This window comes from Pongo pygmaeus, chromosome 10 (genome assembly GCF_028885625.2).
Source record: "Pongo pygmaeus isolate AG05252 chromosome 10, NHGRI_mPonPyg2-v2.0_pri, whole genome shotgun sequence".
Classification (NCBI taxonomy): domain Eukaryota; kingdom Metazoa; phylum Chordata; class Mammalia; order Primates; family Hominidae; genus Pongo; species Pongo pygmaeus.
Window position 1 is genome coordinate 39,579,601 of NC_072383.2, and position 18,102 is coordinate 39,597,702.

The 18,102-nt window shown below is 37.8% G+C and overlaps 1 protein-coding gene across 5 annotated transcripts in view; it reads right to left on the reverse strand.

The window, feature by feature from the left end:
• The window catches only part of GXYLT1 (glucoside xylosyltransferase 1), a 63,424-nt gene that overhangs the window by 35,407 nt on the left and 9,915 nt on the right, over positions 1 to 18,102 (reverse strand). For 3 of the 5 annotated variants that reach the window (XM_054444230.2, XM_063672632.1, XM_063672634.1), the window contains exons 2-3: positions 12,740 to 12,832; positions 1,945 to 2,116 (exon numbers count right to left, since the gene is read on the reverse strand). In XM_054444230.2, the coding sequence (XP_054300205.1) occupies positions 1,945 to 2,116; positions 12,740 to 12,832 (265 nt within the window). The remainder of the gene's footprint in view (positions 1 to 1,944; positions 2,117 to 12,739; positions 12,833 to 18,102) is intronic. The other 2 variants (XM_054444231.2, XM_063672633.1) reach the window with 1 other exon arrangement.

Sequence of the window (18,102 nt, forward strand, 5' to 3'; positions counted from 1 at the left end):
GGGAATTGAACAACGAGAACACATGGACACAGGAAGGGGAACATCACACACCGGGGACTGTTGTGGGGTGGGGGGAGGGGGGAGGGATAGCATTAGGAGACATACCTAATGCTAAATGACGAGTTAATGGGTGCAGCATACCAGCATGGCACATGTATACATATGTAACAAACCTGCACATTGTGCACATGTACCCTAAAACTTAAAGTATAATAATAAAAATTTTTTAAAAATCCAGATAAAGAGATCAAGATCACAAAATTATCTAACAAAAATATACATACTAAAAATATTTTTAAACAGTAAGAAAGTATACTTTCATATGCCACTTAAACAGTAAGAAAACTTTTATACCTTTTAGTTTTCTGCCAAAAAGTATAAACGTTTTTGGCAGAAAACTAAAAGATCTGAGCTCATAATTAGTATTTTTGCACTTGATATGCAAAATGAACTGATTTAACCTGAAAAAACATCAAATATATTTTTTACATAGACCAAGCATAAAAATCCAAATGAATTTAAAAGCTTAATTAAGTGGATAGGTGTAAACAGACGATAGAGAGGGAGGAGAGAGAAAATACGAATAAATGATCATTAGCATCACCTTTACCACCATCTCAGAACAAAAGGTAGTGAGATTTCAGGTGAGTTTTCTTTTTCTTATATGTTCTTCTGCCTTTATCTGTTCTCTTATTGTACAATAATATTTTGTTGCTGTTGTTGTTAAGGAAGTTACAAGGCTGACCTGATTAAACAGTATATATTCCACTGTAACAGCTAGGCATGGTCATATGACTAAATTCAGACCAATGGGATACTGGCAGAAATGTCACAATGACTTCTAGAAAGTACCCTTAAGGATACTGCCCTTCTTCACTCCCTCTCTGAATAGAATATGGGTGCAATGGTTGGAGTCTGAGTAGTCATCATGGACCATGAAGCAGAAGCCTCATGTTAAGGATGGCTCAGCCTCAGTCAGACGAAGCCAGAGTATCTGAAGATAAAGAACTGCCATATAATCCAGACTACCTACTTTTATAGGAGAGAGAAATAAATTTCAATCCTGTTTAAGCCACTGTTATTTTGGGTTTTCTGCCACTGCTGCCAAATTGATTTTAACTAATACAAAACCAAAATAAATAACTTTCTTATCGGAACCAGAAGCCACTTCCCACCATATTATTAATCAAGAATTCTCTCCTCTCAAAACAGGATTAAAACCTTTATATAAGCTCTGATTAAGGCACTCCCAAGGAAAGGATATGGACAAAATAAATCATAGGACTTCTTAGTCGTATGACTAAACATCCTGGAACTAGAGTCACTAAAATAAAACCTCCATTTTTGACAAAGAACTTACTTTTAAGTAGCCCACTGCTGTTCAAAAATGAACCTTCCTCTTTCACCTTAGATCTGGACTCAGATGGAAGTGGTTCAAGGAGCACTCCCCACTTAGAAGGGCAGTGTTACAGAATAAATATTTTTGTGCAATGAAGAAATAAAACAACTGATATGGCTTGGCTGTGTTGCCACTCAAATCTCATCTCAAATTGTAATTCCCACGTATCGAGGGAGGGACCTAGTGGGAGATGACTCGATCATGGGGGCCGTTTCCCCCTTGCTGTTCTTGTGATAACCATCAGTTCTCATGAGATCTGATGGTTTAAAAGTGTGGTGTTCTTTCTCTTTCTCTTTCTCTCTCTCTCTCTCTTCTGCTGCCACGTAAGACATGCCTTACTTCCCCCTTTGCCTTCTGCCATGATTCTAAGTTTCCTGAGGCCTCTCCGGCAACGCTGCACTGAGTCAATTAAACTTTTCTTTATAAATTACCAAGTCTCAGGTAGTTATTTCTAGCAATGTGAACAGACTATTACGACAACATTCTATTATAGTATATTATTAAATATTCAACTCTACAACCTTGACTATGTCTCAAATACTTACTCTGCCTTTAAAGCTATGATGTAGCTGATCTTCAGCAAAAATATGGAATTGAAGAGGTTTGATGCTGAAAATGATAGCTGACTTCAACATGGTCATAGTTTCTTCCAGTCTTTCACCACAGGCAACTACAGCTAGATGCATTTTCTCAACAGGCTGTATCTTCAGACTATACCTAATAGGAAAGAAAACCACATTTTTCAAGTTTTAGTATATGTTTACAACATGGTACTTTCATCATGCTCAAAAAGTGAAGCTTAAGGCCAGATGTGGTGACTCATGCCTGCAGTCCCAGATACGTGGGAAGCTAAGGCAAGAGGATCACTTGAAACCAAGAGTTCAATGCTGCAGTAAGCTATGACTGCATCACTATACTCCAGCCTGGGCAACAGAGCCAGACCCTGTGAAAGACAGAGAAGAAAGGAAGGACAGAAAGAGAAGAAAGGGAAAGGCAAAGGGAAAGGGAGGGAGGGAAGGAAAAAAAAAAAGAAAGAAAGAAAAACTGAAGTTCAAAATTTTTATTTATAAAACAAACTAGGCCAAGTCTGTAATCCCAGAGCTTTGAGAGACCAAGGCAGCAGGGTCACTTCAGCCCAGGAGTTCAAGACCAGCCTAGGTAACATACCGAGATCCCATCCCTACAAAAAATACAAAAATTAGCCAGGAGTGGTTGCATGCGCCTGTAGCCCCAGCTACTCAGGAGGCTGACATGGGAGGATATTTTGAGCCCAGAAGATAGAAGCTGCAGTGAACTGTAATTGTGCCACTTTACTCCAGACAGAGCAAGATCTTGTCTCGAAAAAAATAATGTATTTATTTAAAAAATAAGTAAAGGGCAAACGTCAAATTACAAAACAATTTAAAAATATTGAATCAATCACATATTTCCACACTCTCAACCAGCTCTTCTCACCAATTTTCCTCCTTTCAAACTACGGAACACACAAAATATGACTACTTTCTCAATTCTCCCAAGAATACATAACTAGCACCATTTGTGGCTGCCAGTAAATAAATTAATTCATTACTCACATTAGATGCCTTAGGAAATTAGAGCTTAATTCTCTCAAGGAACCCACTGAGAAAGATGGATCTGAAGGTCTTTCATTCAATTTTTTAAAAACATTGTTATCAAAAAAAAAACCCTAAAAACATTCTTACTTCATCTGAAACCTCTCCCCATACCACCTCTCACCAACCAACAGTTCACTGTAAAGCAAACCCAGTCATAATTTCATCCATAAATATTTCAGTATTACATTCAATCTTAAACCATGCTGACTACAAGAAAAAATTTCCTTCACATTAACAATACATATTCAGTCCCATTTACCAAATATCTAGGAAGATGTAAACACTTCTAAGATGGTCTAAAACATGCTAGTCAAACACTAGTATGTCTTTAGAATCTACTTCTAACAGTGCAGCAGTGGATACCAACAGGCTTAAGTAACCTTTAATACCTCTTGCTTCTGCTGTGCCACTTCTTCCACATGTCTGGTGTTAGCATTAGCTTCGGTCTTTATACTTTTTTTTCCTTCTTTTTACAGACAGGGTCTCACTCTATCACCCATGATGGAGTACAGTGGTGCATTCATAGCTCACTCAGCCTCAACCTCCCAGGCTCAAGCCATCTTCCCATCTCAGCCTCCCAAGTAGCTGGGACCACAGATGTGCAACCACCATGTCCAACTAATTTTTTTTTTTATTTTTTGTAGAGATAGGGTCTCACTATGTTGCCCAGGCTAGTCTGGAACTCCTGGCCTCAAGGGATCCTCCCACCTCAGCCTCCCAAAGTGCTGGGATTACAGGCATGAGCCACCATACCTGGCCAGTTTGGGTCTTTTTAAAGCTCTCTATTATTTTCTGTTGACTGTAATTAGAAAGAAGCAATGTCTCTTCCCTTGTTTGTACCCTGTCCTTTGCCCTCTTTTGTGCTGAGCCCATCAGTTCATAACACTGAAACTAATGATGGAAGGGAGACTTTCTACGCTTTCTACATCTATAAAGAGGGGACATGAATCCAGTTCATCTCAAAAACAGTGGAAGCCACAATGACAAGTTATAAACTAGGCAATCAAGACATGACAATTTTTAGAGAATTCTAAATTACCTCATCTTTCCAGTGACTGCCTCCAGATCCTACTTCTCATTACAGCATCATGATTTAAGAATCAATAATGGGCTCAGATTGCTTTACTGGCCCATAGCTAGATCTTGCCCCAAAGTCAAAGGCCAAGAGAAGATTTTAAAAGTAAGGCATAATAGTCATATGCTGTTTCGTAGAGCATCAGCTACATACACAGACAAGAAGTATATTAAACCTAAAGAAACATTAGCCTCAAGGCCGGGCATGGTGGCTAACACCTGTAATTCCAGTACTTTGGGAGGCCAAGTCGAGAGGACCACTTGAGGCCCAGAGTTTGAGACCAGCCTGGGTAACACAGTGAGACCCAGTATCCACACACACAAAAAAACTAGCTGGGTGTGTTGGTGCATGCCTGTACTCCTAGCTACTTAAAGGCTGAGGTAGGAGGGTTGCTCAAGTCCAGGAGTTCGAGGTTGCAGTGAGCTGTGAGCATGTCACACTGCACTCCAGCCTGGGTGCTGGGCGATGTCTTAAATAATAATATACCCAAATGTTTCTCAAGTAAAAAAAAAAACCCTCTAACAATCAGTCTCAGGAACTCCTCCCAGGTATTTCAGCAAGGACTGTTTTGGTCACACTGCCAGCACTCCTTTCACCAATTTCTACAGGAGTACTGTCAACTACATCACATTTCCTTTTCTGTTTGGGATCCTTTTTAGTGAAAGTATTATATACAGTACAGGCTCAACTCCTAAACTGACCACAAAAAACACAGTTAAAAGATGTCTCTGACAACCACCCTACCCCTAGACCCAAAAGAGAGGAAAATCAATTGCAACTGGAAAAAAATCTAAAGTAAGCTTCTATATGATAGGAAGTGATAACTAAAACCTTCTAAGCAGTTACAGGGAAGCAGTCATTCAAATAACGTTGGCCCCAATTGAATGGCGGAATCTTGCCAGGGTCTACAAAAATCTTTCTTTTGATCACAATATGAACAAGAGAAAAGTCCATCTGGATTTAAAGAAATGTAATAGAAAAGTAGATTTTAAAGTCAAACGTATTTTTCTACAGATATACGATTAGAAGAAATTCGTCAGATGATTCAAAGATAATATCTGAGGGTTCCCATGATTAAAGCTGGCATAACCTGAGTATGAAAAGTATGACAGTAATGAATGATAGCGTCTTAAATTTACAAAGTGAACTCTGGCCAGGCACGGTGGCTCACACCTGTAATCCCAGCACTTTGGGAGGCCGAGGTGGGTGAATCATTTGAGGTCAAGAGTTTGAGACCAGGCTGGCCAACACGGCGAAACCCTGTCTCTACTAAAAATACAATAATTAGCCGGGCATGGTGGCACACACCTGTAATCCCAGCTATTCGAGAGGCTGAGACAGGAGAATTGCATGAACCCAGGAGGCAGAGGTTGTGGTGAGCTGGGATCATGCCACTGCACTACAGTCTGGGCAACGGAGCGAGACTCTTTCAAAAAAATAAATAAAAAGTGAACACATCAGTCAAATAATGATATTAAATAAAGGGGTAAGGAGAGGGAACTCTTCTTTTTTTAAAGATGAATACTAACCAATAAATGCAGAAGAAATGAGAGAATTATAAAATTCACTATTTTGCAATCACCATTGTAACAGATAATCTGGACAAAAATAATCAGTGGATGCTAAAACTACATACTAACAAAGTATTTCCCCCATATATCATAAAGCGGATAAAAGCACCGTTACAGTGTAGAAATGAGAGAACATCACCTTAACCATGTGATCAAACTTAATAATATTAAACTTAAGGCATCAAATGTCTCCTGATAGCATGCCCAAAGAAGAACACAATATCCCATGCAGTAATCCTGCCAAAAATCCTGAATCTAATAATAAGTAGACAGTCGGCAAATCAAAATTAAGGGACATTCTGCAAAACAAAAACAAAAATATCACAAAAGATACCAATAACAGCACCCCTTTTCACCCCAAAAAAGGCTGGGGAACAGTTCTAGAATAAAAGAGACTAACTCAACCTGAGTTGAATGCAATGTATGGTCCTTGACTGGGTCCTGAATGGGGAGGAAAAGAGACAAAGGACATTAACAGGAAAATAAGAAAATAGGAATAGGAATATATATTCTATGAACAGTGTTAAATAAAGTGACAATTATGGCTGTATTAAAGTATGTCCCTGTTCTTAGGAGATACACGCTGAATCTATGTATTTAGGGGTGTGTCATAATGCCTGCTGTCTCTCAAATGGTTTGGCAGAAAAAGAAAAGTGGTAAAATGTTAATAATAAATATCTAGGTGAAAAATGTATGGTATGCTTACTGTACTATTCTTGTAACCTCTGCATATTTGAAATTTATCAAAGTAAAAATTTAGGAGGTAGGGGCTTATCATAAAAAAAGAATGCTTTACATAACAAATTTAGATGCAAATACTGTTAACAAATTTCTAAGTCTTAGAAATTGACTTCTTATTTTAAGTAAATTTCTGCTATAAAGGAATCATAATAACTTTTTTGATTTTGTTTTATTTCACAGTATAATCTCCAGTGTGTTCTTATAGCCTATTATTAAATTAGTATTCCCTATTTAAAAAGATACATAATTAGACTACAAACTACCACTGAAGTATATAAAGTCAAATTAAACAATTAAATTTCAAACAACCATCTACTCAAACTAAAAAAGAACTGCCATGAAGCTCTCTTTAAAAACTTGCAGTTGAACAAAATGGAAAGCTTTTTTGCTTAACCTGTTGTGCTTAAAAAGAAAAACAACAGCTTTTTCACTTACTATTAAAAGAGTTGTTCCCAGCAACACATAATGGACTAAAACAAAAAAAAAGAGTTGTGCTAAATTATCATACCAGGCAAAATTACTTTCATGAGTTGCATATAAAACACTTTCAAAACAAAATACTTAAAAAAAAAAGCTAGGATTTTTATATAAAGCATTAAAAAATCTAAAAATCCAACACAAAATATAAGTATTAAGTTCTAAAATATAATTTTAAATAACCAGTAAAAATATCTCTTAAAACTGGTATGAACTACTCAAAATAATACAGCTAAGATTAAATTCACCTATGACCACAGAATTCACAAATCTAAAATCAATTCCCACCATAAAGAAGATTCAATATTTTAAAGAACTGATTTTTTAAAAAACTCAAGTCACAGAAAAATTAGTATATTAAAACAAAATATTTTTGATATTTTGATAATTCTAAAATTTAGAGTTTGTATAATGAAAGTAAAATAAAAAACAAATTAGAAACTTATTTGCAATCAATGGCAAAACCAAACATATTATTCTAAGAGTTCATAAAATAAACATTAAAAATTCAATAGATAACTATCAATATCAAATAGATGATATACAGAACAAAAGAAAAAAGCTAAATAAATGTGGAAATACGTTCAACAAATAATCAACAAAAAGCTATCAGTTTAATAAGTGATAAAATTATAATTTCCAATAATGCTAAAGTTATGATGACCCCAAGTACACTCACACAATGCTGGTGCAGGCTTATAGCCATATAATTTTTAAAACACAATTTAGTGATATAATTCATTCTTTTTAAAAAATATTTGAACTCCTTTCATATAGGCACTGGGGTAGGCAAGAAAGCCACAATCTTCACCTTATACAATTTGTAGCCTGTTGTGAAAAGACTGATTTTTAAAAGAATAAGAAAGCATGGTAATTGTTTTAATAGAACAAAACTGAGATTGCTAAAGAGGCTCACAATGCAAACATCTAACCTAGTGTGACCTAGTCTAACCTGGTATTGGGGAAAGCTTCCCAGACAAATGATCCTGTTAATCATTTGTTTCTCACTGGTTGCCAAACACCTTGCTAGGCATGAGACTTAAATGATAACACCATATGGTATCAACCTGCAGAGTTAACAGTCTAGAAGTGGATGAAGATTCCCAATCTCAACAGATGCGGTAAATACAATAACCAAGAGGAGACAGAAAAGGGAGATGAAGTGAGCAGTAAGAGGAGACTACAATTGTTTGAGAAATGATGAGTACAACAGTTAAGGGAGAAGGAAGGAAGGAAGTAGCCAGGAGCAACAGTGTGAAAGGAAACAAGAAGAGTTAATGTAGACTGATATGTGGAGAATGTCAGTTGTAAACATGATACAAAACACAGATGAAGGAAAGTCTGAGGAGCTAGAGCATGAGTTCAGGTTTGAACATGAGTCTCTGAGGCATTTGAATCAGAAAGGTAAAAATGACCAATATGCAACTGGAAATACAGGTCTGGCTCTCAGAAAAGAACTCTGAATTGGAGCTATCAGTTAAACAAATTATCCTGTGACTATTCAGGGAATGGGGAGAGAGAAGAGCAGAGTCCTGAGAAACACAGATCATTTAGAAAGCAGCATTAGAGGAATCCAGGAGGAGAGAGATCAAAGAGCTGAGTAACTGGTCTGGTCTCAAAAGCCAGAGGCTAACAGAGCCGACAGAAAAAGGAAGTAGTAAACAGTGCCAAATGGGTAAGAAAAATAAAATTAAGCCCCAGAACAATAATTCAGAGGTGGGGTGATGACAAGAAGAGTCAGGTGGCAGATAGCTGAGGTGTGAAGTTCTTTTTATTAAAAGAAGTAAAACCAAGGCTGAGCACAGCAGCTCATGCCTGTAATCCCAGCACTTTGGGAAGCCAAGGCAGCAGGATCATTTGAGCTCAGTTGTTCATGACCAGCCTGGGCAACATAGCGAGACAGCGAGACTTTGTCTTCACTAATATTAAAAAAAAAAAAAAAATTATTCGGGTATGGTGGCATGCACCTGTAGTCCCAGCTACTTAGAGGACTCAGGCAGGAGGATCACTTGAGCCCAGGAGGTCCAGGCAGCAGTGAGCCCTGGTGGTGCTCGCCAGCTGGACAACAAAGTGAGACCATCTCAAAAAAACAAACCAACCAAACAAAACCCAGAAGCAAAACCAGTAAGTACTTTTTTTTTTTTTTTGAGACAGAGTCTCACTCTGTCACCCAAGCTGGAGTGCAGTGGTGTGATATTGGTTCACTGCAACCTCTCCCTCCTGGGTTCAAGCGATTCTTGTGCCTCAGTCTCCCAAGCAGCTTGGACTACAGTTGCGCGCTACCATGCCTGGCTAATTTTTGTATTTTTAGTAGAGACGGGGTTTCACCATGTTGGCCAGGCTGGTTCTCGAACTCCTGACCTCAGGTGATCTGCACGCCTTGGCCTCCTAAAGTGCTGGGATTACAGGTGTGAGCCACACCCCTCCAGCCAGTAGGTAAGGTACTCAAAAGAAGCTTGCTGATGAAGGGAAAGAGAGGACTGAAAACAAACTGTTGTAGGGATTTTTGATTTTGTTTTAAAGACATAAAGCCAGGCACAGTGGCTCATGTCTATAATCCCAGCACTTTGAGAGGCAATGGAATAGTGTGTTGCCATTGACATGAGAAATATGAAGACCATACTACATTGAAAAGTATTAAAATTTTAAGCTCAGAATTCAAGATTAGGCTGGGGGCGGTGGCTCTACAAAAAACAGCCGGGTGCAGTGGCAGATGCCTGTAGACCCAGCTCAGGAGACTGAGGCAGGAGAATCGCTTGAGCCCAGGAGGCAGTGGTTGCAGTGAGCCAAGATCATGCCATTGCACTCCAGCCTGGGGGACAGTGAAACCGTCTCAAGAAAAAAAAAAAAAATTCAAGATTAGTCTACACCAGAATCACGACTATGTAAAAGCATATGATGTATATAAATGATGAAAACACTTGTAATAGGAGTTGAGGCCATTTTATTTTTTATATTATTTTATGTTCACTGTATAATAAATTGGGAGAAAATGATCACCCAAATAATATTTGATCAAAGTTATACAAATAATCCAAGTTGGGAAAGTAAGGTACCCAACTAAGGGCCCCCTGGTGCCAGGCAGAATGTGACATCAAAAGTGGTAGTAAAGGGGGATTCCAAAGAAGCTTTACCAGTATTAAAGTAGATACTGAGATGGAGGGCAAGAATGATTTGGCAGTTGTATGGCATTTGGGCTTGTATGCATATTTGAAATAGGGTGATTAAATGTGAGGGAATCCTTAGTTCTAAATAAGAAACTAAGTTTGAGAAATTTTTACATAATTATATGACACAAAATGTTTGCTTTTTTTAATGTAATAGCATGATATAATGGATGCAATATTACGGGTAGAAAGTATAACAGAGGAAAGGCATATAACTTCTGAAGTCTCAAATTTAGGTTACAGGCACAAGGCTTACAACATTATGTATCCATCCACATATAATTTATTCCACGGAATACTTGGGAACATTAGGAAAATGAGTTAGAGGAGCCAAAACAAAAGGAATGGTAAACAGAGTCCAGGATTCTGACTAGGTAAATTTCCCTGGGACACTCCTGCAGTCAGTAAGGAGGAAAGATTATTATTACTCATGCTGTAATTTACAAAAGGGTCTGGGTTGTATAAATCAGAGTATGCTGAACTTTTCAAGTTTACCCAGCTTCCAGCTAGTGGAATTACGTGGCAAGGCAAAGTGGTTCTTGTCAATACTATATTCATTTGCAAATATTCATAAGAATGAAAACATACAAAGCTTCAATTATCCAAAATTATAACCAAACTGAAAGGTTAGATTATCTTTAAAAGTTAATTTTTAAAAGTTGGAATATTACTTGGCTCATATTAAAATTTCAATCACCCAATCTCTTCCACAGCAACAGGATATAACTAAACTATCTGATTTGAACCTATTCCCCACCAGTTCTTCATGGGATGCATACTGCATTGAGAATGCAAGAATTTACAAATATGTACAATTAATAGATACTTAAAATGCAGCTCTTACAGAGTAGAATGGTGGTTACCAGGCACTGGAGGTGAAGGGGTGGGAGAGAGTATGTGATGGAAAGATGTTGACCAAAGAATACAATACAAACTTCCAGTCAGAAGGAATAAGTTCTCAAGATCTACTGCACAGCAAGGTGTCTACAGATAATTATGTTTATTTCGAAACTGCGAAGAGAATAGGTTTTAAATGTGCCCATTACAAAAAAAAGATAAATATGTATGATAAATATGTTAATGAGCTTGATATAATCAGTCCACAATATATACAGACACCAAAACATCGCTTTATGCCCCATAAATACATACAATTATTGTCAGTTAAAAATAAATTTTTTAATTAAGAGTTTTTAAAAATGAAAAGTATGTAAGATGATAAATATGTTAATGAGCTTGATATACCCAGTCCACAATATACACAGACACCAAAACATCGCTTTTTGCCCCATAAATACATACAATTATTGTCAATTAAAAATAAATCTTTTAATTAAGAGTTTTTAAAAATGAAGTTCTTCCTATCTCAAACACTTGACCTCCTGTCCTTGAACCTAGCTAATTTCCAGATCATCATCTAGTCATTCCCTCCAAGAAGTCTTCCCTGATGCTTTAAGATGACTCATCATAGCAACAACTTGTCACACTCTATTGTAATTTCAGGCTTACCAGTGTGAAACTCCCATCAGAATGTAAGCTCCAAAAGGATGGAGCCACAATTAACCTGACCCAAGAGTCCAGTGCTTACCACCTAGCACGGCGTGTGGCAAATATGAGTAGAATTAATATTTATTTGTTTTTTTGAGACAGGGTCTTGCTCTGGGCTGAAGCGCAGTGGCGTGATCATAGCTCACTGCAACCTCAACCTCCAGGGCTCAAGCAATCCTCCCACCTGAGCCAGCGCATGCCACCATGCCTGGGTAATTAAAAAAAAAAAATTTGTAGAGACAGGGTCTTGCTTTTGTTGCCCAGGCTGGTCTTGAACTCCCGGGCTCAAGCAATACTCCCGCCTCAGCCTCCCAAAATGCTGAGATTACAGGTGTGAGCCACCATACCCAACCTAGACTATTTAAATGAATCATAAAGATGCAGTAAAAATAGATACTCTTCTAAGGAATTTTACTCTTGGGAAGAGCATTTCAAACCTTTGCCCCACTCTCCTCTGCCACTATATCAGGGAGATAGTCTGAGAGTCACTGCCTTATCCTATTCTTATCAATACCTGTTTCTTTCATTGAAGATTAGAGCAGGAAAGGACCTAAGAGGTCAGGCGACCCAATACCTTCATTATCCAGAGAAGCAAATAAAGCCGAACTAGTCAGTAACTTAAAAGGTCAATAAACATTAAAGGAAGAAGTAGCCAGGAGCTGCTCCTCCATTTGCTCTTCCATTAAATACTTATCTTTATCCTCCTATTCCCCAGTATTCAATCTCTCCACTAATAACTAATATAATCCTTCTCCAGTTGTCCCCATCCACTATAGTACACAAGCTTTAATTTAGATAAATGCCATATTTTATATATATATATATCTGTAAACGTCAGTAGAAGCCTATTTTTATCCCAGTTTATCACTTTATCAACTGTTACCAAAAGTTAGATCATAAATTCTCTTAAGAACAGTGGTTTGTCTTAATAACATCTAAGAAAATTTAAAGCATTTATACACAGTATGTACTAAAAAATAGTGATAACAACTACAAAATGGGAAAAACAGAAAACCCAATCAGAAAATAAATTATTTGTATAATATCATAAGAAACATTTTTACATCCTATTACAGTCAAAGGTTTTATTATCAACTATCTAACCTTATCTACACTGATCTACCAATTAAATATTAAGTGCCTACCTAAAAGCCGCTTCCCAAAAGTAGTTCATTCCACAAACATCAGAGGGCAGCATCCAATAGGGATTCCAGTAACACAGAGGGAAATCTTTACACCTAACAGAGTAAGACAGAAATAAGAGTCCTGTGTGAGTATTTTGGTTTGGAACTAACAAGGAATTTACTCAGTAACACGATAACTTACTGTTCTATTTTAAAGCAAATAAAATTGTAAATCCAAATTGCTATGATAAAGATTTTGGAAAACTGATTTCTCCCTTACTTAGGGCACCATTATTTTAAATAGAACTTTAAAACCTTGAAGGTAGACTATACTATAGATTGGGAAACAGTTTTTCCATCGGAAAGTCTCCTGATATATTAAAATCCCCTCCTCAGATAACACAGACAAATATGTCTTCTAAAATTTTCTTCACAGGCTACACATATACCCCTAGAACAAAATCCCTTTGGGACAAACAAAATATTTGCTTATCCTCAAACATAATAAAAATGCCACCAATGCTGGCAGAAAGGGAAAAGAAGATCTTTAAATGCTTTTAAATTAATCCTCAACCCAAACTACTTGTATGGTGTTTTAAACTGAAAAATAAAACATAATGGCCAAGATGTATATGAAAATGGTCAACATCACTAATCATCAGGGAAATGCACATTAAAACCACAATGAGATAACATCTCACCCAGTTAAAATGGTTATTATCAAAAAGGCAAAAAACAAATCCTGGCAAAGATAGGAAGAGAAAAGGAAACACTCATACGCTGCTGGTAGGAACATACATTACTACAGCCACTATAAAAAAAAACAGTATAGAGATTCCTCAAAAAACTGAAAATAGAACTACCATATGATCCAGCAACCCCACTGCTGTGTGTAGGTATACATACATATACACACATGCATACACACATACATAGACAGGCACAGTGGCTCACATCTATAATCCCAGCACTTTGGGAGGCTGAGGTAGGTAGACTGCTTGAGGCTAGGAGTTCAAGATTAGCCTGGTCAACATAACAAGACTCCATCTCTAAAAATAAAAAATTAGCTGGACATGGTGGCATTTACCTAAAAATAAAAAATTAGCTGGACATGGTGGCATTTACCTTAAGTCCCAGCTACTCAGGAGGCTGAGGTCAGAGGATGGCATGAGCCCAGGAGTTTGATGTTGCAATAAGCTGTGACTGTGCTACTGCACCCCAGCCTGGCTGAACAGAGCAAAAGAGACTCTGTCTCAAACAAACAAACAAACAAAATTTTTAATCACCCTCCGTGCCCCAAAAAAACCCGGAAATCATGCTGATATTCACAGTCTAGTATCATTATCTACATTATCTCAGTTCCATATTATACAAGCTAAAATGAAAGATCTGGTCTTTCTTGTTAGGTTGCATGTTGGAGCCAAAAAGGAAAAAAGAAAACACCTTATATTACAAAAAAATTGTTTTTCATTGTGATTTTTTTTCAAAATAATAGTCTAAAAGTCACTGGGTACTAAAGTATGTATGAAGTCAGGGTGAGTCACTAAACCAGGTCACTTCTCACTTCATTATCTCATCACTATGCAGCTTTGTTTTCTCTCATTATGAATTCAATTATGAGTTACTGTGCTTATATCAAATGGTCTATGAAATTTCTGATTTGCAAAAATCTGATCACATCTCTCACAAATGGCAACAGTCTAAGGCAGGGGTTCTCAGCCCTGGTAGAGGGTGCCACACAAGATCTATTAAATCAGAATCTCTAGAAACAGGGTCTGGCACTGGTGGTTTTTAAAATGCTGCCTAAGTAATCGTGTATACTACTGCATAAAGAACAAGAAGTTTGAAATTTCTTAATCAACCAAAAAAAGTTACATTGTAACTTTGTTTTCCTCTAAAGAGACACCATATTCTAGCATAGCACAAAAGGCTACATATCTTCATTTAAAAGGCTGAACCAGAAAGAGAAGAAAATGTGTATATATCAGCAAAACTTATGACTTGATTAGAAAATCTGTGTTTGTACCCTCTCAGGCATGGCTATGTATTTTCTTAAGTCTGATTTCCTACCACACAATCAGACTCACTGATGATAATAACAACTAACACTTAGAGTTATTTTCAGATTCAAGCACTTTCACACCCATTTAGACTCACAAGAAATGTTTTAAGGTAGGTATGATCTCCGTCTTTCAGATACAGATGATATCACAGCTTTATTTCAACAATCCACAATTTATTTACAATCAACACCTAATGTGTACCTTTGTTCTACGAAGATACTAATCAGGTTATTCCATATCCCCTGTCAAACTCTACAACAGTGAAAAATGGAAATAGAAATCTCAAAAACAAATTCAATTTTTCTATAAAATTAATTAAAATTATATATATTTAACAATACCATTTGCAGCCTCAACTTGTACTTTAAGTTACAAAACAAATCAGTTATGTGTTGTTTTCCAAAACTACCTGGTCCTTAGGTCACTTGTTAAAAATACAGATAGAGGATCCTATCCCATATCCAGTTAATCAAGATTCCCCAGAGAAGTGGCCTAAGAAGTTGAATTTTTCATCAATATCCCCAGATAAGTCTTAAAATCAGACCTGAATGAGAAACACTGTGTATCAAGGGATAACTAGAGTCAGCTTGAAATTTTTTTATCAAAGTACTGATAATAATTTCTCTTATGATAATCCTGTTTACTACAACTTAAAAATGATTAAATTTTGAAAATTTGTGTTTCTACGAATACTTCAATCAATACATTTTATTAAGTACCGTTTAGAAAATTTTTTAAAGCCTAAGAAACAAATTACCCACCACTATTAACATTTTCGTATCTTTACTACCCCATATTTCAAAAATATCTTCCTACAAATATTTGACTAGAAAAGTTAACGTGCATGTTGCCAACATGCAGAAGTTACTGAAACTACTTGATCTTCGTTAGTCTCAAGAAAATGCCCATGTGAGCTAGAGAGCACACCTCAAACTCCCTGTTCTCAGGAAATATCCACCAGGGAGCTTCTAACTCAAAAGACCCTCTTGCAGTATTACAATTAAACTGTATTTGGGGGCACTGTTTTGTTTTTTTTTTAAAGTTGATGCAAGATGATGAAGCCACAGACATGAGAATTAAATTCAAAAAGACCAACATATTGAACAACTTAGTAACGAGTTTAAATTTTGTGAAGCTTTGAGCCACACCAAGAGCCCTACACTTCTGCTAGTACCAAACTAGGTGCCAAGTATGGTGGACTAAGGATGATCACACATCTGACACTTCTATTAATAAGTAGGATCTGCTGCACGCAGTGGTTCATGCCTCTAATCCCAGCACTTTGGGAGGCCAAGGTAGGCGGATCACTTGAGGTCAGGAGTTCGAGAATGGCCTGGCCAACATGGTGAAGTCCCATCTCTACTAAAAAAAAATCAGTCAGGCGTGGTGGTGGTTGCCTGTAATCCCAGCTACTCAGGAGGCTGAGGCAGGAGAATCGCTTGAACCCAGGAGGCGGAGGTTGCAGTGAGCCAAGATCATGCCATTGCACTCCAGCCTGGGTGACAGAGCAAGACTCTGTCTCAAAAAACCAACCAACCAACCAACCAAGTAGTATCTAACTCCCCTTATCCAGAATCTAAAGTGGGCTCCGTGATTGCTTTGACAAATAGAATACTGAATATAATACTGTACCAACGTCCAGGCCCTTGCCTTAAGACTTCCACATCCTACTTCATGGAACACTCTTTGAACGTGACCTTCTTGTTGTAAGAAGCCCAAGGCACATGGAGAAGCCACTTGAGAGAATGCAAATCAACAGCCTCCACTGAACTCCTAGTGAAAAGCCAGCATCAACTGCTAGCCATGTAAAAGAGCCACAATGCCACACCATTCTGATCTACCAACCTACTGGTTCCTCCCCAACTCACACAAAACTAGCATCTGGTTCACAGTCCTCGTCTCAGTACCAAATCCTACTTTCCTCTAACCATTCATTTGGTAATCAATAAATTTTCTACTGAATGACTGCCTACACAGGCCAAACACTGGCAACACAATAGTAAGTAAAATGGACATGGATCATACTGTCTAGTGGGGATTAACAGAATGTCATTTCAGATACTGCAATGTGGGAGACCTAACCAACATCCAGGTTACACAATTCTTTAACTCCAGTAACTCTTACCTCCTTTTCCCTTCAGTGAAAAATGGCAAATGCTGGCCGGGCACAGTGGCTCACACCTGTAATCCCAGCACTTTAGGAGGCCGAGGTGGGTGGATCGCTTGAGCCCAGGAGTTCAAGACCAGCCTGGGCAACATGGCGAAAACCCATCTCTACAAAGAATAAAAAAAAAAAATTAGCCAGGCATGGTGGTGTGTGCCTGTAGTCCCAGTTACTCGGGAGGCTGAGCTGGGAGGATAGTTTAAGCCCAGGAGTTTGAGGCTACAGTGAATTGTGATCATGCCAATGCACGCCAAGTCTGGGCGACAGAGTGAGACCCTCTCTGACAAAAAAAAAAAAAGAGAGAGAGAAGAAAAAGTAAAAAAATGACAAGTCCTGGACCCTGTCATTACCTGAAACTGCAAACCAATACCTCATCTCAGACTAGTCTCTGCTCTAATAATTATGGTTCTTTTTTCTGAGACAGGGTCTTGCTCTGTCGCTCAGGATGGAGTGCAGTGGTACAAACACAGCTCACTACAGCCTCAATCTCCTGGGCTCAAGCTATCGTCCTGCCTCAGTCCCCAAGTATCCAAGACTATAAGCATGTGCCACCAGGCCTGGCTAATTTTTAAAAAATTTTTTGTAGAGACAAAGTCTTGCTTTGCTCCCCAGACTTATTATTTATATCCCATTACATGTGTGGAAATCACTCAGCCCTCCAATCACATGCTTCCTAAGTATAAGCTCCCTGCTTTACCCATTTCCCTCCCTACTCAGACTACATCATATGGTTCATCCATTCATGTTCCTATACCTGCAACTTCCACCTTCTTCTTTCACCGTAACTTTTCAGCACAATCTTCAGTTGAAACTGAGCCGTTTATTCACATTCTCAGATGAATACTGAAGAACAGTTAATGACATGACTATGCTGATTAGTAGAAATATAAATTAATTGTCTTCCCCTTAGCTAGTCTCATACCTGTTACCAACTCCATATGCTTCCCCTTGTTGCCCATCTTCTTCTCAGGAGTCCTTAAAGACCTTCTTGCATCAATTAGTCTTTCTTTCTCCTTAACTGGCAATCTCTATTTGTGTAGTAGACTGTATTACTGTTCAGTTATTTACTCCCCACATTTAGCTGTAAAAGGATTATACAACCCTATTCATTACCATGGGCCTTGCCTGCCTGATAGGGGAGGCATATATCCCTGCAT